General features: G+C 54.9%; 3 protein-coding genes and 1 long non-coding RNA gene across 10 annotated transcripts in view; 2 read left to right on the top strand and 2 right to left on the bottom strand.

Moving 5' to 3' along the window:
- Positions 1 to 139: 139 nt before the first annotated feature.
- Positions 140 to 5,976, bottom strand: SLC25A6 (solute carrier family 25 member 6). The gene is made up of 4 exons (XM_054676587.2): positions 5,698 to 5,976; positions 3,145 to 3,631; positions 1,181 to 1,321; positions 140 to 652 (listed from the first exon to the last, which is right to left on the bottom strand). The coding sequence occupies exons 1-4, from the start codon at positions 5,806 to 5,808 to the stop codon at positions 495 to 497; spliced, it is 897 nt and encodes a 298-aa protein (XP_054532562.1). The 5' UTR covers positions 5,809 to 5,976; the 3' UTR covers positions 140 to 494.
- A 175-nt stretch (positions 5,977 to 6,151) lies between these two features.
- LOC112206876 (uncharacterized) lies at positions 6,152 to 13,023 on the top strand. 6 transcript variants are annotated; one of them, XR_010154835.1, is made up of 5 exons: positions 6,152 to 6,562; positions 8,869 to 8,989; positions 10,376 to 10,519; positions 10,614 to 10,652; positions 12,892 to 13,023. XR_010154835.1 is itself a non-coding variant. In XM_063804753.1 (3 exons), the coding sequence occupies exons 1-3, from the start codon at positions 6,166 to 6,168 to the stop codon at positions 10,407 to 10,409; spliced, it is 552 nt and encodes a 183-aa protein (XP_063660823.1). In that variant the 5' UTR covers positions 6,152 to 6,165; the 3' UTR covers positions 10,410 to 10,555. The 6 variants fall into 6 exon arrangements, 1 of the variants encoding a protein (XP_063660823.1); XR_010154834.1 differs by lacking the exon at positions 12,892 to 13,023 and adding an exon at positions 11,001 to 11,230 and having other exon boundaries at positions 10,614 to 10,790; XR_010154836.1 differs by lacking the exon at positions 12,892 to 13,023 and adding an exon at positions 11,004 to 11,116.
- Positions 13,024 to 18,052: 5,029 nt separating this feature from the next.
- Positions 18,053 to 26,150, top strand: LOC134809346 (uncharacterized). The gene is made up of 3 exons (XR_010154839.1): positions 18,053 to 18,064; positions 19,606 to 19,730; positions 26,012 to 26,150. It is a non-coding gene; the product is annotated as an uncharacterized LOC134809346 (long non-coding RNA).
- Positions 19,282 to 27,142, bottom strand: part of ASMTL (acetylserotonin O-methyltransferase like) — a 55,962-nt gene continuing 48,101 nt past the window's right edge. The window contains 1 exon segment of one of the 2 annotated variants that reach the window (NM_001280168.1): positions 19,282 to 19,634. In NM_001280168.1, the coding sequence (NP_001267097.1) occupies positions 19,414 to 19,634 (221 nt within the window). In that variant the 3' untranslated portion in view covers positions 19,282 to 19,413. 2 annotated transcript variants of the gene reach the window in all.

Consider the following 27,142-nt stretch of genomic DNA (forward strand, 5'->3'; position numbering starts at 1 on the left):
GACCCCAGGCCGCCCTGTGGAGAGGTGCGCGGCCAGGCAGGAGGACCGCTGCGTCCTGTTTATTGTTCTGCAGCAGGAGGCCCAACATAGAACATACTCGCCAGCACTCGGCTGTGCAAAACAGGGGCTAGCGCTGAAGTACAAGTGGGAAAACATGATTCTTTTGTTTTAAATAAATACTTAAAACACGACTTGGGTCCCACAAGCATCTGGACTCTAGGTCTCAGTATTGGAGTGTCTCACCCATGGGCCCCACGCAGGGACGCCACGGTTCCCTCCCACCCCGTGATCAAGACATGGAATCGGCTGCCGATGGTTGGATCGCAATGCGCCCCTTTTCTAGAGCCTTCCCCGGCCGTCTACAGGCAGGATGCGGCTGGGAAAAAGACAAGTGGAATTTCTCGAAGCTCGATGGTCCGCACGGTTGAGGATTCTACGTGGTTCTCTTGGTTCCCCTGGTGTGTGTGTGTGTGTGGAGGAGGCGGCCACGGCCCTTAGATCACCTTCTTGAGCTCGTCGTACAGGACCAGCACGAAGGCGCCCCCCATGCCCCGCAGGACGTTGGACCACGCACCCTTGAAGAAGGCCTTGCCCCCCTCGTCTCTGAAGATCTTCCTCCAACAGTCGACGGTGCCCGTGTACATGATGTCAGCTGCAACGACAGGGAGACAGTGAGGGCCTCGCCGCCAAGCTCTTCAAGACACGGACACCACCTGCGCCCACAGAGACATTTCACAGAAATAACACCCCAGACGCCTGAGCCACAGTTCTGATTACAGGAGGGATACCTGAGGCTCCCCCAGCTCAAGCCCTCCTCCTAAGCCACTGTCTCAGGGAGGGCTGGACACAGGACTTCAGGCCCCGCCCTGGGTGTCCCCCATCTCCACCCCGGGGTCCATGCAGAGAAGGCAGGATCGAGGGTGTGGGTGCAACCAAAGGTTCTAGGAGGCAGGGATTTAGAAACTGCCGCCCGGACCATGAAACCCCAAAAAGATCAGAAGCCCATTGTTCAGGAAAATCCTTCCACACAGCCAGGTTACTTTCGGACACACTTGCTGTCTCACACGCCCTGGAAGTGCCTCCTTTGATGGTTCCTGACCTCCCACGGGCCCAGGGCCAGGAGCTTGGTTCCCCTTCCCGGCAGCAAGGGTCCCCCACCCCCTCGAGCCCACGCGGGTACCTCCTTTGCGCCCGGACTGCATCATCATCCGCCGCCGCACCGTGTCGAAGGGGTAGGACACCACGCCGGCCACGGCCGTCACGGTCTGCGCAATCATCCAGCTCACCACGATGTGCGTGTTCTTGGGGTCGGGGAGCATGCCTGCGGGGGAACGGCACGTCACCTTCTCCAGCGCCTGCACGGCCACCCGAGACCAGGGTCTGCCCCCAGTGTGTGCTCACGGCCACCTGAGGTGGTGCCGAGCTCTTCCAAGACCACCAGTGCCCCCTCCACGTGGCTGCTCAGTGCCAGCTGATGTTTACAACACGAGAGGTCGGGGCAGGGCCAGGAGGGGAAAAGGCCGCCTGCCACCTACCGGAGCCCAGCAAGACAGTCCCAGAGGCCGGGGTTAGGCCTGTTTGGGGAAGAGAATACGGCCCTGACCTTCTGAAGGGTCACCGTTATTATGGGAGTTACACTCTGTCCTCAAAATCCACATGCTGAAGTCCCACCCCCACCCCAGGACCTCAGAATGCAACTGTACTTGGATATAAGGTCTTTAAAGAGGTAAGACTAAAGGAGGCCAGTAGGGTGGGCCCTGATCCTACGACCCTAGTGTCCTTCTAAAAAGAGATGAGGACACAGACACACGGAGTGATGACCCTGTGAGGACACAGGGAGAAGACGGTGTCTACAAGCCAAAAAAAGAGGCCTCAGAAGGAACCAGCCCTGCCCACTCCTTGATGTCAGATTTCCAGCCTCCAGGACTCCGGGAGAATCAATGTCTGCTGTTTATAAGCCACCCAGTCTATAGTACTGTTTTAGCAGCCTGAAATGGACTAAGACACCTCATAAGAAGAGCAGATAAGGACACAGACACACACAGAGGGACGACCTTGTGAGGACACAGGGAAAAGACGGTGTCTACAAGCCCAGGAGAGAGGCCTCAGGAGGAACCAGCCCTGCCCCACACCTTGATCTCAGACTTCCAGACTCCAGGATTATGGCAGAATCAATGTCTGTTGTTTACAGTCCACCCACTCTATGGTATTCTGTGATAGCAGCCTCAAATGGACTAAGACATCTCATCAGAAGAGGACACGAGGACACAGACACACACAGAGGGACGACCCTGTGAGGACACGGGGAAGACGGCGTCTCCAAGCCCAGGAGAGAGGCCTCAGGAGGAACCAGCCCTGCCCACACCTGGATCTCAGACTTCCAGCCTCCAGGAGTGTGGGAGAATCAATGTCTGTTGTTTGTAAGCCACCCAGTCTATGGTATTCTGTGATAGCAGCCTGATATGGACTAAGACATCTCATAACAATAGATGAGGACACAGACACACACAGAGGAAAAAGCCTGAGAAGACGGCATCTCCAAGCCCAGGAGAGAGGCCTCAGGAGGAACCAGCCCTGCCCATGCCTTGGTCTCAGACCTTCAGCCTGCAGGACTGTGGGAGAATCAATGTCTGCTGTTTACAATCCACCCAGTCTATGGTATTCTGTGATAGCAGCCTGAAATGGATTAAGACATCTCATAACAAGAGGAGATGAGGACACAGACACACACAGAGGGATGACCCTGTGAGGGCATAGGGAGAAGACGGCATCTACAAGGCTAGGAGAGAGGCCTCAGGAGGAACCAGCCCTGCCCACACCTGGATCTCAGACCTCCAGCCTCCAGGACTGTAGGAGAATCAATGTCTGTTGTTTATAAGTCACCCAGTCTATGGTATTCTGTGATAGCAGCCTGAAATGGACTAAGACATCCCAAAAGAAGAGGGGATGAGGACCCAGACACACAAAGAGGGATGATGCTGTGAGGGCACAGGGAGAAGACGGCGTCTCCAAGTCCAGCAGAGAGGCCGCAGGAGGAACCAGCCCTGCCCACACCTTATCTCAGACCTTCAGCCCACGGGACCCTGGGGGAACGTCTGCGTGTTGAGCCTGTCTCTGGGACTTCACGATGGCAGCCACACGTACCCTTGGCCGTATCATACACGCCGAAGTAGGCCGCCCGGTAGATGATGATGCCCTGCACGGAGACGCTGAAGCCCTGGTACAGGCCCCGGATGCCGTCAGACTTGGTGATCTTCACCAGGCAGTCTCCCAGGCCTCGGAACTCGCGCTCTGTGCCTGACTTTCCCACGTCCGCTGCCAGGCGGGTTCTGGCGAAATCCAGCGGGTACACAAAGCAGAGGGAGGTCGCGCCGGCCGCACCGCCGGAGGCCAGGTTGCCCGCAAAGTACCTCCAGAACTGCGTGTGCTTGTCCACGCCCCCCAGGAAGATCTGCTTGTACTTATCCTTGAAGGCGAAGTTGAGGGCTTGAGTGGGGAAGTAGCGGATGACGTTGGCAAGGTTGCCCCTCCAGAAGGACAGCACGCCCTGCTCCTTGGGGATGCGGACAATGCAGTCCACGATGCCCTTGTACTGCTTGTCGGCGGCGATCTGCTTGCTGGCGTGCTGGACCTGGGGGACGCAGAGGGTGTTCAGACAGCACCCGGGGCCCACCACCCAGAAACATCCCAGCTCCAGAGTGCATCCTTTTTTGACACAAGTCACTCTTGTTGCCCAAGCTGGAGTGCAATGGGGTGATCAAGTGATTCTCCTGCCTCAGCCTCCCGAGTAGCTGGGACTAAAGGCGCCCACCACCACGCCCGGCTAATTTTTTTGCTTATTTAGTAGAGACGAGCGTTGCACCATGTTAGTCAGGATGGTCTTGATCTGCTGACCTCGTGAGCCACCGCACCCGGCTCTTTCTTTTTTTAAAAAGACAAGGTCTCATGCTGTTACCCGGGTTTGAGTGTAGTGGTGCGATCTCACCTCACTGCAGCCTCCAGCTCATGGATTAAGCCATCCTCCCGCCTCAGTCTCCCGAGTACCCGGGTCTACAGATGCACAACCATCAAGCTCCACTAAGTTGAAAAGTTACTTTTAGAGATGGAGTCTTGCTACGATGACCAAGCTGCTCTCAAACTCCTGAGCTCACGTGATCCTCCCTGGGCCTCTCGAAGCGCTGGGACATCCCGCCCTGATAAGTTTAAAAAAATTCTTTAAGCCGGGCACAGTGGTTCATGCCTGTAATCTCAGCACTTTGGGAGGCTGAGGTGGGCGGATCACGAGGTCAGGAGATCAAGAGGATCCTAACACGGTGAAACCCTGTCTCTACTAAAAATACAGAACATTAGCAGGGTGTGGTGGTGGGCGCCGGCTAGGGAGGCTGAGGCAGAATGGCGTGAACCCAGGAGGCGGAGGCTACAGTGAGCCGAGATCGTGCCACTGCACTCCAGCCTGGGCGACAGGGAGAGACTCCATCTCAAAAAAAAAAAAAAAGGTTTTTTTAAGATGTGGGGTCTTGCTATGTTACTCTGGCTGGTCTCAAACTCCTGGGCTCAAACGATCCTCCCTGGGCCTCTCCAAGTAATGGGACACCCCGCCTGCTAAGTTGAAAAAATTTTCTTAGAGATGGGGTCTTGCTATCTTGCCCTGGCTGGTCTCAAACTCCTGAGCTCAGGCGATCCTCCCTGGGCCTCTCCAAGTAATGGGACACCCCGCCTGCTAAGTTTAAAAAATTTTCTTAGAGATGGGGTCTTGCTATGTTGTCCTGGCTGGTCTCAAACTCCCGGGACACGCCACCCTGTACTAGGTTTAAAAAATTATCTTAGAGATGCGGTCTTGCTCTGTTGCCCAGGCTGGTCTCAAACTCCTGAGCTCACGCGATCCTCTCCGGGCCTCTCGATGCACTGGCACGTCCTGCTTCGTTAAGTTAAAATAATTTTTTTTTGAGGTGAGGTCTTGCTGTGTGGCCCCGGCTGCTCTCAAACTCCTGGCCTCAAGCGATCCTCCCCGGGCCTCTCAAAAGCGCTGGGATCGCGGGCGTGACCGGTCCTTGCAGCCAAGCCTATTCATTCCCATCACCGAGCTGTCACTGGGAGTACAACGTTAGCAAGGACGTCCTGGCGGCAATGTTCCTAGGCATCATGCTACTTTCTATAAGCCTCTCCCAAAAGACAAAAAATGCATTGCTCTGGATCAGAATTGCACAAATGAGCTAAGAAGGGGGGTAAGAACCACCAATAACCATATCCTGGTTATTCCAGGACACCTGCGGGCAGGCTCGTTGCCCTATTGGCCTTACAATTACCCTTCACGGTGGAGGGAGCAAGAGCAGACGCCGGCCAGGCATCCGCCGGAAGGGCTGGTCCCAGCCCGGGGGACCCGCAGGATTGAGCTCAAGGTCAAGGCCCGCCAGCCGCAGAGTCCGTCCAAGGGCCCTGCTCAGCGCGCAGGCGCCCTCCAATCCGTGCCGCATTCCCCCCGCCCGCCGGGCCCAGTGCGCACGCGTGGACGTCGCCACGCCCTGCAGCAGCGGTCACGTGATGCGGCCCCCGGAAGCCGGCGGCGCGTGGACAAAGCGATCGCGGCCTTCCACTTCCGGCGCCCGCCTGCAAGGCTCTGCTGCCCACGTCCCCGCCCGACCCGGCCACTCGGTTCCCGTCCCCTATTCCCCGGAGCGGCCGCGCCCGCGTCCCCACCTGCAGCAGCAGCTTGACCCGCTCGATCGGAGCCACGGCCGTCTTGGAGATGGCGGCGGCGATGCCTCCGGCCAAGAAGTCCTTGGCGAAGGAGATGGCCTGTTCCGTCATGGTGGCAGGGCGGGCAGCGGAACGGGAGGACAGCCGGAGAACGGGCGCGGAGAGTGAATGGAGGGCGTCGCTGGCTCAGCCCTGCCGCCGCCGGGACCGAAAAGACGGAGCAGCCACCGCGCAGCCGCTAAGACGCCGACGCCACGCCCACTCTCCGCCCCCGCGCCTGCTCGCGCCGCTCCCATTGGCTGCGCCGCCCGGCCCCGCCCCGCCCCAGCCTGCGTGCCTCGCCTCTGACGGCTGCCGGGAATCCCGCTGCGTCCCGCCCCGCACTCCAGCGAACCGCGCCCATTGGCTGCGCTCCCCGGAGACGCCCCGCCCCGCATCCCTAGGTATGCCGGGAGCCAGGCCCCGCCCATGCGCCGTAGGGGCCGCTGGGGGTTCCGCGGCAACCTTGACCTTGTGAAGGTCACGCCGCTGCCAGTACCCGAGCGGGCGGGAGGGCGGCTGCGGAGTCAGAAGCCCACCCTGATGCCCCGTTCGCTCCGAGTGCGCCGTCCGCTTTCTCCCGGAGGCCGCGGCGACCCCGCCGGGATGTGCGACATGTGGTGCCCCGACCCCCGATCCTTGACCCTTGACCTCCAGGCAGCTCCGACCCTTTCAACACTCTCCGGGGTCGTGCGTCGGGAGACCCCGGCCCCTGCCCGCGTGCACCCGGGGAGCCCCGCGCGAAGCCTGCGGCGGCTTCCACGTGGGCGCGGCTCAGTCCCGCTACCGATCCGTGACTCCGCGCCGCCCTCCGCGCCCGGCCTAGGTTGGTGGCGGGGGGGGATCTCTGGGTCTCCGTTCTTTGACCCCGCGGTGCCCTCCGCGCCGGGGCTGGGGGTTCCGTGGGCCGCGCCCACCCGCCCGGGCTCCCCTATTTCCCCGTGTCTGTGCCCGTGTCTGCCCGGCGGGGGCTGCGGCCGGGGTCCTCCTTCCCGACCTCCCACTCCGCCCTTCCTCCCTCCCTCCCGCCTCCCTCCTCCCGCCTCCCTCCTCCGTCCTCCCTCCTCCTCTCCCTTCCCGGCTCTCTCCCGCCCGCCCTTTTCTCCCGTCTCTTCCTTCCCTGCTTGCCTTTGCTTTTTGCTGCTTTCCCGCCTCCCTCCTTTTTCTCCCTCTTTCCGTGTCTCCCTTCGTTTCCCTCCCTTCCTTTTTCTTTCATTTCTCTCTCCCTTTCTCCTTCCTTTCTTGCTACCTTTCTTCCCTCTTTTTCATTTTTTTCCTCCCTTTTTCTGCTTTTCTCCCTCCGCCCTTCCTCTGTTTTTTCTTTGCTTCCTCCCTCTTTTTTCTCCCTCTTTCTGTCTCTCCTTCCCTTTTCCTCTTTCCTTCCCTTCCTCCCTTTTCTGCTTTTCCCTCCTTCCCTCTCTTTTCCTTTTCCTCTTTATTTCCTGTCTTCCTTCCTCTCGTCCCTTTCTCCCCTCTCTCTTTTCCGTTTTTTTTTTCTTTTGAGACAGAGTTTCGCTCTTGTTGCCCAAGCTGGAGTGCAAGCTCCGCCTCCCGGGTTCAAGCGATTCTCCTGCCTCAGCCTCCAGAGTAGCTGGAATGACAGGCATGCGCCATCACGCCCAGCTAATTTTATATTTTTAGTAGAGACGGGGTTTCACCATGTTGGACAGGCTGGTCTCGAACTCCCAACTTCAGGGGATCCGCCCACTTAGGCTTCCCAAAGTGCTGGGATGACAGGTATGTGAGCCACCACGCCTAGCTGTCTCTTTTCCGTTTTTTTTTTTTTTTTCATTTTTCCTCTCTCCCTTTGCCTCTCTTTTTCTTCTTCCTTTTATTCTTTCCTGTCTTGCTCTTTCCTTCCTGTTTCTCCCTTTCTCCCCGTTTTCCTTTTTTTTTTTTTTTTGAGATGGAGACTTGTTCTATCACCGAGGCTGGAGTGCAGTGGCGTGATCTCAGCTCACTGCAACCTCTGCCTCTCAGGTTCTAGAGATTCTTCTGCCTCAACTTCCCAAGTAGCTGGGATTACAGGTGCCAGCCACCCCACCCGGCTTTTTTTTTTTTTTTTTTTTAAGGACAGATGGGGTTTCACCATGTTGGCCAGGCTGGTCTTGAACTCCTGACCTCAGGTGATCCGCCCACTTCGGCCTCCCAAAGTGCTGGATTACAGCCGTGCGCCACTGCACCCCGCCCCCTTTTCTTTTTTCTTCTCTCCTCCGTCTTTTTCTATCCTACCTCCCTGCCTCTTTCCTCTCTCCTCCCTCCTTTTCCTTTTTCTTCTCTCCTCCCTCCCTCCTGTTTTTCTCCATCATTCCCTCTCTCTTCCTTTCTTTTTCTCCCTTTCCCCCTTTGCCTCCCTCCCCTTTTTCTTTCCTGTCTCCCTGTCTCCTTTGCTCTTTTCCTCCCTTTCGCCCGTCCCTCCCTCCCCGCCTTCCTTTTCACTTCTTTCCCTTCCCACCGCTTCGTTTCCTGCCTTTCCCTGTCTCTCCCTTTCTTTCCTGCTTTTCCCTGTCTCTCCCTTTCTTTCCCTCTCCTCCCGCTCTCCCTCCTTCCTCCCTTTCCTCCCTTCTTTTCCTTCCTCTTCTTTCCCTGTGTCTTTCTTTTTTCTTTGCTTCTCCCTTCCTTTTCTCTCCTTGTGTCTTTCTCGCTCTTGTTTTTCCTTTCTCTCCCTTGTGTACTGAGAAAGTGACAGTCCTTGGCTGTGGGTGGGCAGGAGTGACCCGCCCCGGAGAGCGGGGTCACCCTGGGTGACTCCTGGGTGCAGCTGTGAGCCCTGCCTGAGGCTTTTCCTGACCTCTGGGGAGGGCAGCTCAGCCTGGGGCTGGAGGTTGGGGCCAGCTCTGGAGGCTGGAGTGGCTGCTGGGCGGCGGGACAGGCGCCTCAGAAGTCACTGAGGCATGGGTAGGTCTAACCTTGGGACATTGCTGTGGGGAGGGCTGTGGAGACCAAGCACATTCCTGAGGCTCTGCCAGGGCAGCGGGGGTGGACAGTGTCCCCTGAGGACCCAGGACCAAGCCAGGCTCGCTACAGGGGTCCTGGAATAGAGGACAGAGGCCGGGAGCGCTGTGGGTGCTGGGCAGGGGTGGGGAGTTTGCTTGGGGAGCTGCGCCTTACAGACCTGTGTTTGTTTCCCAGCCTCAGTGAGGCCGAGCTGGACGGGGCCCTGGTGCTGGTTTTCAGTGCCTCAGCGAGGCCGGGACCAGAGCTGCTATTTCCAGATGAGGCTGGCTCGCATCTGCTCTGGCCGGGGCTCCAGGTCTGAGCCCTGGAACACGGCGTTCCCTTTCCAAGTCTGCAAAGCCTGTCTTAGGGGAGAGAAAAAGTTTCCTTCCACGCGGGTGGGGACGGCTAACCATGTCCAGACACTGAGACGGTGCTCTGTGTGCTCAGCCCTCAGCCTGCACTGGCTTGGTGGCTTGGTGGCTTGGTGACCCGCCAGCAGGGTGGTACTGTCTGTGGGCTCTGCTCAAGCTCCTCTCAGAGCCAGGAGGATGCCCGCCTGCTTGGGCTTGGCACCCAGCATGTGCTTGGCAAATGGCTTCTGGGATGGATGGATGGATGGGTGAATGGATAACGGATGGATGGATAATGGATGGATGGATAATGGATAGATGGATGGATGATGGATGGATGGATGGATGGATGATGGATGGATGGATAATGAATGGGTGGGTGGATGGATGGATGTGCTCGATCGGCAAATGCTTCTGGAATGGATGGATAATTGGATGGGTAATGGGTGGGTGGATGGATAATGGATAGATGGATGGATAATGGATGGATGGATGGATAATGGATGGATGGATGGATAATGGATAGATGGATGGATAATGTATAGATGGATGGATAATGGATGGATGGATAATGAACAGATGATGGATAATGGATGGATGGATAATAGATGGATGGATAGATAATGAACAGATGATGGATAATGGATGGATGGATGGATAATGGATGGATGGATAATGAACAGATGATGGATAATGGATGGATGGATGGATAATGGATGGATGGATAATGAACAGATGATGGATAATGGATGGATGGATGGATAATGGGTGGGTGGATGGATGATGGATAATGGGTGGATGGATGAATAATGGATGCTTCTAGGATGGACGGATAATGAATGGGTGGATGGATAATGAATGGGTGGATGGATGGATAGATGGATATGTTTGCTTGGCAAATGATTCTAGAATGAATGGATGGATGGATAATGAATGGGTGGGTGGGTGGATGGATGGATGCGCTCTTTTGGCAAATGCTTCTGGGATGGATGGATGGATGGATAATGGATGGATAGATGGATAATCAATGAGTGGGTGCATGGATGGATAGCTGGATGTGTTTGCTTGGTAAATGATTCTGGAATGGATGGGTGGATGGATGGATGGATGGATGGATAATGAATGGGTGGGTGGATGGATGTGCTCGATCGGCAAATGCTTCTGGAATGGATGGATAATTGGATGGGTAATGGGTGGGTGGATGGATAATGGATAGATGGATGTGCTCACTCAGCAAATGCTTCTGGAATGAATGGATGATGGATGGATGGATGGATGGATGGAAGGATGGATGGATGGATGGATGGATGGATGAATGAATTGCTAATTGGGGCTGTTTTTCCACACAGAGTGCTGCACGTGGGACTTAGCCTTGGACACTAACTCCTTTGCCCCTCGTATCTGGGAGGGAACAACACAGTCGCTATGCCTGACTAGGGCATGACCTGGGAGGCCTTTGGGGCCACACAGCCTCCCTGGGAAAGGAGGATCAGGTGGGCCTCACACCCGGGAATTGGAAGTGGGAGAGACAACAGCTGCTGGATAGTGGGGGTAGAGCTGTGTCTCTCACCGCCCTGCCCCTCCAAGGACCGAGAAGAAAGGAATGAGCCCCGATCCGCCTGCCAGGTACCCATCCATGAGAACCCCTTCTCTGCCAGCATCTGATAAAATTACCTGCGTGGCTTTAGAGATCACTGCTGCCTGACCAGCAGCCGCTCTCCTGGAATCTGTGTCCAGAAAGCCCCTTGGGGCTCAGAAAAGTAGGTGGGTTAATAATAGAAGTAGACGTGGGTTTTTTTGTTTGTGTGTTTATTGAGACGGAGTCTTGCTCTGTCGCCCAGGCTGGAGTGCAGTGGCGTGATCTCGGCTCACTGCAATCCCTGCCTCCCAGGTTCAAGCATGTCTTCTGCCTCAGCCTCCCAAGTAGCTGGGATAGCAAGTGTGCACCACCACGCCTGATTTTTGTATTTTTAGTAGAGATGGGGTTCCATCCATCCATTCCAGAAGCATTTGCCAAGCACATCCTGGGTGCCAGGCCCAAGCAGGCTGGTCTCGAACTCCTGACCTCAAGTGGTCCGCCCACCTCGGCCTCCCAAAGTGCCGGGATGACAGCTGTGAGCCACTGCGCCCCACCCAGAAGCAGAGGTGTTTTAACGGGAAGACTTCAGGCTTCATCGGACTGCCGGGAAGGAATCAGAGCCGGGGTGAGGTTGGCTTTGTGCGGGGTGGGGTGGGGTGCCAGGCTCTGTGTCAGGTGGGGGCAGCAGCGCATCTTTTGTAATTAATCATTGCCGAGGCTCTGCCTGTACGAAGTGTGGTCTGGGGAGGGCTGATGAGGCTGCAGGATGAGAGGGCTTGACAGACCCCTTTCCCCAGAAGAGGGCCCCCAAAAGGCATTGCCCCTGAAGAGGGCTCCCCAAGACCTCATCCCTGAAAAGGGACTCCCAGGGTCACCCCCCTGAAAAGGGCCCCTCAAAAGGCCCCCCCAAAGGGGTCCCCCGAAGACCTGCCCTCTGAAGGAGGCCCCCCAAGACTTCCCCCGTGAAGAGGGCTGCCTCAAAGACTTCCCCCCTGAAGGTGCCCCCCAAGACCTGCCCCCTGGAAGAGGGCTCCCCAAGACCTCATCCCTGAAGAGGGCTCCCCAAGACCTCTCCCCCTATAAGAGCCCCCTAAGACTTTTACCCTGGAAAAGGGCTCTCTGCAAAGCTTCCCTGGACGTGGGCCTTCGAGCTGGGCAGGTGGGGAGGAGCTGTGTACTCAACATCATCCTTAGGATCTGTTGTCCTCCCGCTTCCCCTGCCCCGGCCCCCAGATGAATCCAGAGGCTGTTTTAGAGCCAGACGGACACTCCTGGTATGCACCAGACACTCATAGTGCAGTGCTCGCTGAGTGGAGCAGGAGGGAGTGGGTGAACCTGGCCCGCCAGGCTGCCCTGCACAGAATTCCAGCCTTGCCACCCCACTGGTTTTTAAATCATCACAATCCTCGGGATGTTCTGTGCATGCCACACACAGACTCTTACAGTCCAGAGGTCCTGTTTTTGCAGTTACTCCAGTGAATAAAAAGACGGGCTGGGCGCGGTGGCTCACGCCTGTCATCCGAGCACTTTGGGAGGCCGAGGGGGGGTGGATTGCCTGAAGTCAGGAGCTGAAGACCAGCCTGGCCAACATGGTGAAACCTCGTCTCTACTGAAAATACAAAAAAATTAGCTGGGCATGGTGGTGGGCGCCTGTAATTTTAGCTACTGCGGAGGCTAAGGCAGGAGAATTGCTTGAACCCGGGAGGCGGAGGTTGCAGTGAGCCGAGATCACACCACTGCACTCCAGCCTGGGCCACAGAGTGAGAATGTCTCAAAAAAAAAAAAAAAAAAAAAAAGTTCCAGCAGACATAGAAGGGAGAGGGAGAGGAACAAGCCCCAGGGACCCTTTATCCGGCTTCTTTCCACCTGGGGGACTCCCTCCACGGGCCCTTGGTTTAAGGGCAAATGGCGAGGGCACCAGAACACAGGGAGGCCATGCTGGAGGTCCCTGCTGCAACCATGCGGCCCCCCAGCCCACTCCCAGCAGCCAAGACGAAGGGGGGCTTGGGTTCCCCCTAGGGCAGGCGCCTCTGGTTCTCTCCACCGAGAGGCCCCCCCCATGCCGGCCTCTTCCTGGGGTGACTCCCAGAACCTTCTTGGACCCATGAACGTTTCAATCCGAGGTGGGGCCTTCCCTGGGCATCCAAGTGGTGGGAACCTGTCCCTAGCCCCTAGAACTCCTGGAGGGCTTGGGCCCACCTCTGTCTCCATCCCGTCCCCATTCCCCGCCCCGGGTGGCAGGGGCTGGAGAGGAAGGAGCTTCAGGCTTGAAAACCATCAAAGCAGGTTTCTTCCAAGATGGCCAGTGGTCACCTGAGATGGAGCAGAGAGCAGCTGTGGCGGGCATCTTCTCTAGAAGCCGCTTGTGAGCCCTACGGAGGCCCCGGGCTTCGTGCCTTAAGACAGATGGCGTCCTGCAGGTACGTGGGGAACCCTGTAGGCAGGGACTTTGCCTGCTTTCCCAGAACAGGACAGAGGAGTTTGGCTGGGGCAGCCCGAGGTGACTGGGATGCTTTCGCCCCAGCTCTGGGCCAGGCTGATGTGGGAAGGGAGGAAGGAGGGACAGTTACGGGCCAGGCTGACGTGGGAAGGGAGGGAGGAGGGAGGTAGGAGGGACAGAGGCCTGGCTGCTCTCCAGGGCCGGGCTCTGTGGCATCTCCTGGTGGCTATCAGGTCCTGCCTGGCCCCACGCTGAGGCCAGTGTGATGGAGGGGCCTGGAAGCCTCCTCCTTCTTGGTTGCCACGTGGTGAGGGCCACAGGCATGCGCCACCGCACTGGACTCCCCCTTTCATCATCAAAGCCAAATTTTCTTCTTGCTTCATCTAGGCCTCCCATGGAGACACCATGTGTGATTGAAAAAAAAAAAATGAGTGAGGCTGGGCACGGTGGCTCACGCCTGCAATGCCAGCACTTTAGGAGGCCGAGGCGGGCAGATCACCTGAGGTCAGGAGTTTGAGACCAGCCTGGCCAACATGGTGAAACCCCGTCTCTACTAAAAATACAAAAATTAGCCGTGTGTGGTGGCGCATGCCCGTAATCCCTGCACTGTGGGAGGCCGAGGTGGGCGGATCACCTGAGGTCAGGAGTTCTAGACCACCCTGGCCAACATGGGGAAACCCCATCTCTACTAAAAATACAAACATTAGCTGGGTTTGGTGGCGCGTGCCTGTAATCCCAGCACTTTGGGAGGCCAAGGTAGGCGGATTACCTGAGGTTGGGAGTTCCAGACCAGCCTAGCCAACATGGTGAAACACCATCTCTACTAAAAATACAAAAATTAGCCGGGCATGGTGGCGGGTGCCTGTAATCCCAGCTACTCGGGAGGCTGAGACAGGATAATTACTTGATCCCGGGAGGTGGAGGTTGCAGTGAGCCGAGATCATGCCATTGCACTCCAGCCTGGGCAACAGAGTGAGATTCTGTCTCAAAAAAGAAAAAAACAGACCAAAAAAAAAACGGAGTCTGTCCAGAATTATACACAGTCACCCGTGCCAGGTAACAACCCTTCAGTCAACAACGGCCTTCCTAGACAGCGGAGGTCCCAGGAGATGGTAATACCGTAGTTTTCCTGTGCCTTTATTTGTAGACACACAAATCCCTACCATTGTATTACAGCAGCCTGCAGCACTCAGCACACTCACCTGCTGTCCAGGTTTGTAGCCCGGGAGCCTGGGGCCCTGCCATGCAGCCCAGGTGAGTAGCAGGCCGGGAGCTGGGGGCCCTGCCACACAGCCCAGGTGAGTAGCAGGGTGTATGTGCCCCGGCGGTATGTGTGAGTGCACCCCGTGATGGGCACACAAAGAGAATCGCCTAAGGATGCATTTCCCAAAACACGTCCCTGTCATGCAGTGACACACGTGACTGTGTGTGTGTGTGCGCGCACAGATGGGTGTGTATGTGTATGTATGTATACACACCTGAATACACACACCTCTACACATGTGCCTGTACATGGATAGAACACATCATTTACAGAATTTATGGAACACATAATTTATATTATATAAAATATATAGAGGTCAGTTTTGTTTTGTCTTATTTATTTATTTAGACGGAGTCTCACTCTGTCGCCCAGGCTGGAGTGCAGTGGCACAATCTCGGCTCACTGCAACCTCCACCTACTGGGTTCAAGCCATCCTCCTGTCTCAGCCTCCCCCCTGTAGCTGGGATTACAGGCTCCTGCCACTACGCCCGGCTAGTGTTTGTATTTTGTGTAGAGACAGGATTTCACTGTGTTGGCCAGGCTGGTCTCGAATTCCTGACCACAGGTGATCCGCCCACCTCAGCCTCCCAAAGTGCTGGGATGACAGACGTGAGCCACTGCACCCAGCCTATTTCAGCTGTTTTCTTTTTTCTTTCTTTTTTTGAGATAGAGTTTCACTCTTGTTGCCCAGGCTGGAGTACAATGGCATGATCTTGGCTCACCACAACCTCCGCTTCCCAGGTTAAAGCGATTCTCCTGCCTCAGCCTCCCCCCAGTAGCTGGGATTATAGGCACCCACCACCACACCTGGCTTATTTTTGTATTTTCTGTAGAGTCAGGGTTTCACCATGTTGGCCAGGCTGGTTTCGAATTCCTGACCTCAGGTGATCCACCCACCTCGGCCTTCCAAAGTGCTGGGATGACAGGCGTGAGCCACTGCACCCAGCCTATTTCAGCTGTTCTCTTAAAGCACAAAGCAACCTACACGTTCTTTTGTGATACGAGGCCACTGTAAGGGTGGAGCAGCGTGTGACTTGGGTGTTATTGAGTTCATCCGTGACCACTGCAGAAAACCACTCCCATCTGTGCAGCGAGCACCTTGAAATAGGCCGCCCAGGAGGCAGAGGGTGCACCTTGAAATAGGCCGCCCAGGAGGCAGAGGGTGCACCTTGAAATAGGGCTAGGAGGAGGAGCTTGCACCTTGAAATAGGCCGCCCAGGAGGCAGAGGGTGCACCTTGAAATAGGGCTAGGAGGCGGAGCTTGCGCCCTGAAATAGGCCACCCGGGCGGCGGGGCTTGCGCCTTGAAATAGGCCGCCCTGGAGGCGGGGCTTGCGCCTTGAAATAGGCCGTCCGGGAGGCGGGGCTTGCACCTTGAAATAGGCTGCCTGGGAGGCGGGGCTTGCGCCTTTAAATAGGCCGTCCAGGAGGCGGGGCTTGCGCCTTGATATAGGCCGTCCGGGAGGCGGGGCTTGCACCTTGAAATAGGCTGCCTGGGAGGCGGGGCTTGCACCTTGAAATAGGGCTAGGAGGCGGGGCTTGCACCTTGAAATAGGCCGCCCGGGAGGCGGGGCTTGCACCTTGAAATAGGCCGCCCGGAAGGTGGAGCTTGCACCTTGAAATAGGCTGCCTGGGAGGCGGGGCTTGCACCTTGAAATAGGGCTAGGAGGCGGGGCTTGCACCTTGAAATAGGCCGCCCGGGAGGTGGAGCTTGCACCTTGAAATAGGCTGCCCGGGGGGTGGAGCTTGCGCCTTGAAATAGGCCGCCCTGGAGGCGGGGCTTGCGCCTTGAAATAGGCCGTCCGGGAGGCGGGGCTTGCACCTTGAAATAGGCTGCCTGGGAGGCGGGGCTTGCGCCTTTAAGTAGGCCGTCCAGGAGGCGGGGCTTGCGCCTTGATATAGGCCGTCCGGGAGGCGGGGCTTGCACCTTGAAATAGGCCGCCCGGGAGGCGGGGCTTGCACCTTGAAATAAGCTGCCTGGGAGGCGGGGCTTGCACCTTGAAATAGGCCGCCCGGGAGGCGGGGCTTGCACCTTGAAATAGGCCGCCCGGGAGGTGGAGCTTGCGCCTTGAAATAGGCCGCCCTGGAGGTGGGGCTTGCGCCTTGAAATAGGCCGTCCGGGAGGCGGGGCTTGCGCCTTGAAATAGGCTGCCTGGGAGGCGGGGCTTGCGCCTTTAAATAGGCCGTCCAGGAGGCGGGGCTTGCGCCTTGATATAGGCCGCCTGGGAGGCGGGGCTTGCACCTTGAAATAGGCCGCCTGGGAGGCGGAGCTTGCACCTTGAAATAGGCCGCCTGGGAGGCGGAGCTTGCACCTTGAAATAGGCCGCCCGGGAGGTGGAGCTTGCACCTTGTAATAGGCCGCCCGGGAGGCGGGGCTTGCACCTTGATATAGGCCGTCCGGGAGGCGGGGCTTGCGCCTTGATATAGGCCGCCTGGGAGGCGGAGCTTGCACCTTGAAATAAGCTGCCTGGGAGGCGGGGCTTGCACGTTGAAATAGGGCTAGGAGGCGGGGCTTGCACCTTGAAATAGGCCGCCCGGGAGGCGGGGCTTGCGCCTTTAAATAGGCCTAGGAGGCGGAGTTTGCACCTTGAAATAGGCTACCCAGGAGGCGGGGCTTGCGCCTTGAAATAGGGCTAGGAGGCGGGGCTTGCACCTTGAAATAGGCTGCCTGGGAGGCAGAGCTTGCACCTTGATATAGGCCGCCCGGGAGGCAGGGCTTGCGCCTTTAAATAGGCCTAGGAGGCGGAGTTTGCACCTTGAAACAGGCCGCCTGGGAGGCGGAGCTTGCACCTTGAAATAGGCTGCCCGGGAGGTGGAGCTTGCACCTTGTAATAGGCCGCCCGGGAGGCGGGGCTTGCGCCTTGAAATAGGCGTAGAAGGCGGGGCTTCCACCTTGAAATAAGCTGCCTGGGAGGCGGGGCTTCCACCTTGAAATAGGCCGCCCAGGAGGCGGAGTTTGCACCTTGAAATAGACTGCCCAGGAGGCCGAGGTTGCAGTGAGCCGAGATTGCATTATTGTACTCCAGTCTGGGCAAGAAGAGCTAAACTCCAGAGTCCGTCTCGGAAAAAGGAAAACAGCTGAAATACAGCAGACTGACGCCCAGCCCAGGAGCAGGTAAGCTGGGTGCTCGCGACGTGAAAACAGCACCTAGGCCTGCTCCGGTTCTCCTCGCTTTGCAGATGCCTCCTGAACCTCAGTGCCTCCTGAGGTCAAGGCTGTGAGTTAAAGAGCTCCACCCCAGCCCAGCCCCAGGTTGGCCCAGCCACTCCCTGGTTGGGGGGCCAGGGAGGAAAGGGGGCTGTGTGGGCACCAGAGGGCGAACTGAGGTCTGACGGTCGGGACACAGCCCGGGAAAAGCAACTGGGAGCGGAGCACGGGGGAAACGTGGATGCGCTGAGCTCCCTACAACCGCAGTGAGTGTGTGCCCAGGAGGGCCTCATGGGGTGGGTGTGAGTCTGGCCTGCCTGGGCTCGGGGTGGGGGGTGTTTACAGACGCATTTCAGCCCCGCAGCAGGGGCTGGGGAGGTCCCGCTTGTGACAGTCTCTGCACCAAGGCAGGAGGATGGAAGCCGCCCAGAGAACTGCCACTCCGTAGCCTGTGGGCATCCAGGGGTGAGTGGCAGCGATGGTGTCCCATGGAGGAAACACACTGGAAATCGTGCAGAAGATGGGAAGATGGAGGCTGGAGTGCGGAGAAGGACTGAGACCCTGCCTGGTAGATGGCACCGTCACAGCAGCCGTCTGCCTGCTAGGAGGTAGAAGAAAGCCCTGTCCCCACCGCCCTCCCCGGGAGTCCCCACCGGCTACTCTGGAAGGCTGATGGTTCCCAGAACATCCGTGGGCTGAACAGTTATCCCTGGCTGTCCCTCCGTCCCCTCCTCCCCGAATGCAGCCTCCATCTCCTCCACTAAAAATGCAGCCTCCATTCCCTCCTCCCCCAATTCAGCCTCTGTCCCCTCCTCCCTGAATGCAGCCTCTGTCCCCTCCTCCCCCAATACAGCCTCCTTCCCCTCCTTCCCAAATGCAGCCTCCTTTTCCTCCTCCTCCCCAAATGCAGCTTCTGTCCCCACTCCCCAAATGCAGCCTCTATCTCCTCGCTCCTCCCCAATGCAGCCTCTATCTCCTCGCTCCTCCCCAATGCAGCCTCCTTCACCCTCCCAAAATGCACTCTCTGTCCCCACTCCCCAAATGCAGCCTCCTCCTCCCCTCCCCAAATGCAGCCTCTGTCCCCCCCTCCCCAAATGCCGCCTCCTTCCCCTCGTCCCCAAATGCAGCCTCCATCTCCCTCCTCCCCAAATGCAGCCTCCATCGCCTCCCTTCTCCCCAAATGCAGCCTCCATCTCCTCCCTCCTCCCCAATGCAGCTTCCTTCCCCTCCTCCCCAAATGTAGCCTCCACCTCTTCCCTCCTCCCCAATTCAGCCTCCACCTCTTCCCTCCTCCCCAATTCAGCCTCCTTCCTCTCTTCCTCCAATGCAGCCTCCATCGCCTCCTTCCCGAATGCAGCCTCCTTCTCCTCCTCCCCAAATGCAGCCTCCTTCTCCTTCTCCCCAAATGCAGCCTCCTTCCCCGTCCCAAAATGCAGCCTCTGTTCCCACTCCCTAAATGCAGCCTCCTTCCCCTCCCCCCAAATGCAGCCTCTGCTCCCCTCCTCCCCAAATGCAGCCTGCTTCCCCTCCTCCCCGAATGCAGCCTCCTTTCCCTCCTCCCCGAATGCAGCCTCCTTCCCCTCCTCCCCGAATGCAGCCTTCATCTCCTCCCTCCTCCCCGAATGCAGCCTCCATCTTCTCCTCCCCAAATGCAGCCTCCATCTTCTCCTCCCCGAATGCAGCCTCTGTCCCCCCTCCCCAAATGCAGCCTCTGTCTCCTCCTCCCCAAATGCAGCCTCCTTCCCCTCTTCCCCAAATGCAGCCTCTGTCTCCTCCCTAAATGCAGCCTTCTCCCTCATCAAAACCCCTACGGAGGAGGCAGAGACAGGCTTTTGCTTTCTTTATTCAGTCACGACTGTACACGCTCCTATGTGACTGTCCTATGGTACTTGGGGACCGGGCGGTCCACCTACAGCCTGGGGGAGGACATCCCTATAATGAACATGATGCCTGGGCTTCAGGGGGCCACTTTGGTGGCCAAGATGGCATCCAGGACACCCCCCAAGTGCACCACCTGCACCTGGTGGAAGCCGTGCAGCTTCAGCAAGCACTGATACTCGCCCAGGCTCCGCTCCTTGCCTTCAGTCTGCACCAGCATGTTCAGTGACTGCATCAGGGCGTGCTGTGCCACCCTCTTCTCCTCATCCAGGAGCGTCTCCACCAGCAGCAGGCCAGCCCCTGAGGGAGACAGCAGAGAGCTGGAGTCCTGGCCAGCCAGGCGGGGATCCTTCAGCCGGACACAGGAGACACAGCAGGCAACAGGAGCTCAGAACGGTGAGCAGAGGCTGCCGAGAACCCTTGCCCAAGGGGCCCACACAGGTAGGGGAGGGGAGAGAGACAGAGACTTGATGCAGGGCAGACAGACAGGGAGAAGGAGATTTGATCGAAAGATGGATGGATAGATGGATGCATCACCTGGACCTTTTCCGGTTCTCCTGGATGCATGGATGAACAGATGGTAGATGATGGGTGGGTAGGTAGGTAGAAAGATGTATGGATAGGTGGACGCATGGATGAGAAGGATGGATGCATGAACAGATGGTAAGTGATGGGTAGGTAGGTGGATGGATGGATGGGTGAATAGATGGTAGATGATGGGTAGGTAGGTAGATGAGTGGATGGATAGATGGATGAGATGGATGGATGGGTGAATAGATGGTACATGATGGGCAGGTAGACAGATGAATGGATGGATAGATGGATGCATGGATGAGATGGATGGATGGGTGAATAGATGGTAGATGATGGGTAGGTAGGAAGATGAATAGATGGGTGCATGGATGAGATGGATGGTTGGGTGAATAGATGGTAGATGATGGGTACATAGGTAGATGGATGGATGGATGCATGGATGAGATGGATGGATAGGTGAATAGATGGTAGATGATGGGTAGGTAGATGAATGGATGGATGGATAGATGGATGCATGGATGAGATGGATGGATGGGTGAACTGATGGTAGATGATGGGTAGATGGATGGATGGATGAGATGGATGGATGGGTGAACTGATGGTAGATGATGGGTACGTAGATAGAGAAATGGATGGATAGATGGATGCATGGATGAGATGGATGGGTGAATAGATGGTAGATGATGGGTAGGTAGGTGGATGGATAGATGGAGGCATGGATGAGATGGATGCATGGGTGAATAGATGGGTAGGTAGGTAGATGGATGTATAGATGGAGGGATGGGTGAATAGATAGTAGATGATGGTTAGGTAGGTAGATGAGTGGATGGATAAATGGATGAGATGGATGGATGGGTGAATAGATGGTACATGATGGGCAGGTAGACAGATGAATGGATGGATAGATGGATGCATGCATGAGATGGATGGATGGGTGAATAGATGGTAGATGATGGGTAGGTAGATAGATGAATGGATGGATAGATGGATGCATGGATGAGATGGATGGATGGGTGAATAGATGGTACATGATGGGCAGGTAGATAGATGAATGGATGGATATATGGATGTATGGATGAGATGGATGGATGGGTGAATAGATGGTAGATGATGGGTAGGTAGGAAGATGAATGGATGGATGCATGGATGAAATGGATGGTTGGGTGAACAGATGGTAGCTGATGGGTACGTAGGTAGATGGATAGATGGATGCATGGATGAGATGGATGGATGGGTGAATAGATGGTAGATGATGGGTAGGTAGATGAATGGATGGATAGATGGATGAATGGATGAATAGATGGTAGATGATGGGTACGTAGATAGATGAATGGATGGATAGATTGATGCATGGATGAGATGGATGGATGAGTGAATAGACGGTAGATTATGCGTAGGTAGGTAGATGAATGGATGGATAGATGGATGCACGCATGAGAGGGATGGATGGGTGAATAGATGGTAGATGATGGGAAGGTAGATGGATGGATAGATGGACGCATGGATGAGATGGATGGATGGGTGAATAGATGGTAGATGATGGGTAGATAGATGAATGGATGGATGGATGGGTGAATAGATGGTACATGATGGGCAGGTAGATAGATGAATGGATGGATAGATGGATGCATGGATGAGATGGATGGATGGGTGAATAGATGGTAGATGATGGGTACATAGGTGGATGGATGGATGCATGGATGAGATTGATGGATGCATGGATGAGATGGATGGATAGGTGAATAGATGGTAGATGATGGGTGGGTAGGTAGATGGATAGATGGATGCATGGATGAGATGGATGAATGGATGAATAGATGGTAGATGATGGGTACGTAGTTAGATGAATGGATGGATACATGGATGAGATGGATGGGTGAATAGATGGTAGATAATGGGTACGTAGATACATGAATGGATGGATAGATGGATGTATGGATGTGATGGATGGGTGAATAGATGGTAGACGATGGGTAGGTAGGTGGATGGATAGATGGAGGCATGGATGAGATGGATGGATGGGTGAATAGATGGGTAGGTAGGTAAATGGATGGATGGATGCATGGATGTGATGGATGGATGGGTGAATAGATAGTAGATGATGGTTAGGTAGGTAGATGAATGGATAGATAGATGGATGCATGGATGAGATGGATGGATGAGTGAATAGATGGTAGATTATGCGTAGGTAGGTAGATGAATGGATGGATAGATGGATGCATGCATGAGATCGATGGATGGGTGAATAGATGGTAGATGATGGGAAGGTAGATGAATGGATGGATAGATGGACGCATGGATGAGATGGATGGATGGGTGAATAGATGGTAGATGATGGGTAGGTAGGAAGATGAATAGATGGGTGCATGGATGAGATGGATGGATAGGTGAATAGATGGTAGGTAGATGGATGGGTGGATAGATGGATGCATGGATGAGATGGATGAATGGATGAATAGATGGTAGATGATGGGTACGTAGATAGATGAATGGATGGATGGATGGGTGAAGAGATGGTAGATGATGGGGACATAGATGAGTGGATGGATAGATGGATGTATGGATGTGATGGATGGGTGAATAGATGGTAGATGATGGGTAGGTAGGTGGATGGATGGATGGATAGATGGAGGCATGGATGAGATGGATGGATGGGTGAATAGACGGGTAGGTAGGTAGATAGATGGATGTATAGATGGATGCATGGATGTGATGGATGGATGGGTGAATAGACGGGTAGGTAGGTAGATAGATGGATGTATAGATGGATGCATGGATGTGATGGATGGATGGGTGAATAGATAGTAGATGATGGTTAAGTAGGTAGATGAATGGATGGATAGATGGATGCATGAATGAGATGGATGGATGAGTGAATAGATGGTAGATGATGGGTAGGTAGGTAGATCAATGGATAGATAGATGGATGCATGCATGAGATGGATGGATGGGTGAATAGATAATAGATGATGGGTAGGTAGATAGATGAATGGATGGATAGATGGATGCATGGAACAGATGGATGGATGGGTGAATAGATGGTAGATGATGGGTACATAGGTAGATGAATGGATGGATAGATGGATGCATGGATTAGATGGATGGGTGAATAGATGGTAGATGATGGGTAGGTAGATGAATGGATGGATGGATAGATGGATGCATGGATGAGATGGATGGATGGGTGAACTGATGGTAGATGATGGGCAGATGGATGGATGGGTGAATTGATGGTAGATGATGGGTAGGTAGATGGATGCATGGATGGATGGATGGCTGGGTGAATAGATGGTAGATGATGGGTAGGTAGATGGATGGATGGATAGATGGATGCATGGATGAGATGGATGGATGGGTGAACTGATGGTAGATGATGGGTAGGTAGATGGATGCATGGATGAGATGGATGGATGGATGGCTGGGTGAATAGATGGTAGATGATGGGTAGGTAGGTAGATGGATGGATGGATAGATGGATGCAGGGATGAGTTGGATGGGTGTATTGATGGTAGGTGATAGGCAGGTAGGTAGATGAATGGATGGATATAGATGGATGCATTCATGAGATGGATGGACGGGTGAATAGATGGTAGATGATGGGAAGGTAGATGGATGGATAGATGGATGCATGGATGAGATGGATGGATGGGTGAATAGATGGTAGATGATGGGTAGGTAGATGGATGGATGGATGGATGGATGAGATGGATGGATGGGTGAATAGATGGTACATGATGGGCAGGTAGATAGATGAATGGATGGATAGATGGATGCATGGATGAGATGGATGGATGGGTGAATAGATGGTAGATGATGGGTGGGTAGGTAGATGGATAGATGGATGCATGGATGAGATGGATGGATGGGTGAATAGATGGTAGGTGATAGGCAGGTAGGTAGATGAATGGATGGATATAGATGGATGCATTCATGAGATGGATGGATGGGTGAATAGATGGTAGATGATGGGTAGGTAGATGAATGGATGGATAGATGGATGCATGGATGGATGGGTGAATAGATGGTACATGATGGGCAGGTAGATAGATGAATGGATGGATAGATGGATGCATGGATGAGATGGATGGATGGGTGTATTGATGGTAGGTGATAGGAAGGTAGGTAGATGAATGGATGGATATAGATGGATGCATTCATGAGATGGATGAATGGGTGAATAGATGGTAGATGATAGGTAAATAGATGAATAGATGGATGCATGGATGAGATGGATGGATGGGTGAATATATGGTAGATGATGGGTAGGTAGATGATGGATGGATGGATAGGTAATAAATGATAGACAGATGACAGGTGACGGAGCATTGTTAGAAGGCCAGACGCAGTGGCTCACACCTGTAATCGCAGCACTTTGGGAGGCAGAGGTGGGAGGATGGTTTGAGCCCAGGAGTTTGAAACCAACCTGAGCAACATAGTGAGACCCTGTCTCTATTTTATTTTTTTTAAAAAAGGATGATAGATGTGTAAAGAGAGACAGAGACAGGGTGGAGAGAGGGAGGAAGAGACAGAGAAGGAAGGAAAGGAGGAAGGAGGAGAGAAGAGAAACAGAGATTGATGATGATAGATGAGATACCTAAAAAGACACAGAGAGGAGGAGACAGAGAGGAAGAGGGAGAAGAGAGAGAAAGAGAGACAGAGGCCGGGTGCAGTGGCTCATGTCTTTAACCCCAGCATTTTGGGAGGCTGACGCAGGAGGATCGCTTGAGCCCAGGAGTTTGAGGGTAGCCTGGGCAACATAGCAAGATCTCATCTCTACAAAAATTTTAAAAAACCTAACAGGGCATGATGACAAATGCTTGTACTCCCAAATACTCGGGAGGCTGAGGCAGGAGGATTGCTTGAGCGCAGGAGGTCAAGGCTGCAGTGAACTATGATGACACCACTGCACTCCAGCCTGGGTGACAGAGGGAGACTCCCATCTCCACAAAAAACTTTTTTTTTTTTTTTTTTGAGACGGAGTCTTGCTGTGTTGCCCAGGCTGGAGTGCAGTGGCGCGATCTCTGCTCACTGCAACCTTCGCCTCCCAGGTTCAAGTGATGTCCTCTCTCAGCCTCCTGAGTAGCTAGAATTAGAGGCGTGCACCACTACGCCAGGCTAATTTTTGTATTTTTAGTAGAGGCGGGGTTTCACCACGTGGCTTAGGCTGGTCTCAAACTCCTGACCTCGAGATCCGCCCACTTCGGCCTCCCAAAGTGCTGGGATTACAGGTGTGAGCCACCGTGCCCGGTCTCAGAAAAAACTTCTTAAAAAATTAGCTGGGCATGGTGATGCATGCCTGTACTTCCAGCTACTCGGGAGGCTGAGGTGGGAGGACAGCTTGAGCCTAGGAGGTCAAGGCTGCAATGAGCTGTGACTGCGCCACTGCACACCAGCCTGGGCAGCAGAGTGAGACCTCGTCTCAAAAAATATAATATAAAGAGAGCCGGGCGAGGTGGCTCACGCCTGTAATCCCAACACTTTGGGAGTCCCAGCTGGGTGGATCACCTGAGGTTGGGAGTTCGAGACCAGCCTAACCAACATGGAGAAACCCTGTCTCTATTAAAAATAAAAAATTAGCCGGGCGTGGTGGTATGTGCCCGTAATCCAGCTACTCGGGAGGCTGAGGCAGGAGAATCACTTGAACCCTGGGGGGTGGAGGTTACGGAGAGCCGAGATCGTGCCACTGCACTCCAGCCTGGGCGACAGAGCGAGATTCCGTCTCAAAAAAAAAAAAAGAGAGATAGATACACAGAGAAAGAGAAAGAAGGAGAGAGAGAGGGAGAGAGACAAGGATGGAAGTCTCTTGACCATTTGAGCCTATGGGGAGTCCTGTTTCAACGCGCAGGTGCCAGGCCCTGGCTCTGTGAAGATAATTAAGCGTTGTCTGCAAATATTCCAGGAATTCTCACAGCAGCAACAACGCTGAACTCTTGAGGGAGGCTGAGTGCCCGTCAGATTCCCTCAGGGCCAGCTCCTTCAACTGGAAACCCAATATGCAGCCCTGGCCTGAACCCCTGGAGCCAGGGTTCCAGCAGCCCCACTGGGCTCCAGGAGCAGCCTGGGTGGACGGGGGAGAAACCTGATGTGAAGGCTTTGAGCCGAGACAGTGCGTGCTGTGTGTGTGTGTACGTGTGTCTCCGTAGAAACACACAGATTAGATCCAGCTGACACTTCAGCAACACGGCTGTAAACTGCAGAGTCCACTCATGCGTGGATTTCCCTCTGCCTCGGCCGCCCCTGGGACAGCAACACCAGCCCACAGCTTCCTCCTCTGCAGCCTCCTCAGTGTGAAGACCTCCTCAAGAATGAAGACCTTTATCATGAGCCACTTCAACTTCACGAATAGTAAATATATTTTCTCTTTAGGATTTTCTTTTCTTTTTTTTTTTGAGATGGAGTCTCGCTCTGTTACCCAGGCTGGAGTGCGGTGGCACAGTCTCAGCTCACTGCAACCTCCGTCTCCATGTTCAAGCGATTCTCCTGCCTCAGCCTCCTGAGTAGCTGGGATTACAGGCACCCGCTATCAAGCCCGGCTTATTTTTTGTGTTTGTTTTTAATAGAGACGGGGTTTCACCATGTTGGCCAGGCTGGTCTCAAACCCCCGACCTCAGGTGATCCGCCCGCCTCGGCCTCCTGAAGTGCGGGGATGATAGGTGTGAGCCACCGCACCTGGCCACACTGGCCAACTTTAAATACAGCAGATTTATCCTCCACAATTTAGCGGGCCTCTCACCCAGACGCTGGACCTGCCAACCTCCAAAGTCACATAAGCCAATTCTTTTTTCGTTGTGGTTGTTTTTTTTTGACACCAAATCTCACTCCGTCGCCCAGGCTGGAGTGCAGTGGCGCGATCTCGGCTCACTGCAATCTCCACCTCCCGGGTTCAAGTGATTCTCCTGCCTCAGCCTCTGAAGTACCTGCGATTACAGGTGCGCACTACCACACCTGGCTAATTTTTGTATTTTTAGTAGCGATGGGGTTTCACCACGTTGGCCAGGCTGGTCTCGAACTGCTCACCCCAGGTGATCCACGTGCCTCAGCCTCCCAGAGTGCTGGGATTATAGGCATGAGCCACCACGCCTGGCTAATTTTTGTATTTTTAGTAGCGATGGGGTTTCACCACGTTGGCCAGGCTGGTCTGAAACTCCTGACCTCAGGTGATCCGCCCACCTCAGCCTCCCAAAGCGCTGGGATGACAGGCGTGAGCCACCGCGCCCGGCCTCCTTGTAACACTTGAACCCAAAATACTACGTCTTAACAAAAACAGCGAATCT

Source organism: Pan troglodytes, chromosome X (genome assembly GCF_028858775.2).
Source record: "Pan troglodytes isolate AG18354 chromosome X, NHGRI_mPanTro3-v2.0_pri, whole genome shotgun sequence".
NCBI classification, from domain to species: domain Eukaryota; kingdom Metazoa; phylum Chordata; class Mammalia; order Primates; family Hominidae; genus Pan; species Pan troglodytes.

What these genes read in the sequence shown, in the direction of transcription:
- SLC25A6 (XM_054676587.2), bottom strand. Translation starts at nt 5,808, where the DNA reads ATGACGGAACAGGCCATCTCCTTCGCCAAGGACTTCTTGGCCGGAGGC. An exon ending in CGTGTATGATACGGCCAAGG is followed by an intron (nt 1,322 to 3,144) that starts GTACGTGTGGCT and finishes GTTCCCCCGCAG; the next exon opens with GCATGCTCCCCGACCCCAAG. An exon ending in GCAGTCCGGGCGCAAAGGAG is followed by an intron (nt 653 to 1,180) that starts GTACCCGCGTGG and finishes CTGTCGTTGCAG; the next exon opens with CTGACATCATGTACACGGGC.
- LOC112206876 (XM_063804753.1), top strand. Translation starts at nt 6,166, where the DNA reads ATGCGCCGTAGGGGCCGCTGGGGGTTCCGCGGCAACCTTGACCTTGTG. An exon ending in GCCCTCCGCGCCCGGCCTAG is followed by an intron (nt 6,563 to 8,868) that starts GTTGGTGGCGGG and finishes TTTGTTTCCCAG; the next exon opens with CCTCAGTGAGGCCGAGCTGG. An exon ending in TGCTCTGGCCGGGGCTCCAG is followed by an intron (nt 8,990 to 10,375) that starts GTCTGAGCCCTG and finishes TTTTCCACACAG; the next exon opens with AGTGCTGCACGTGGGACTTA.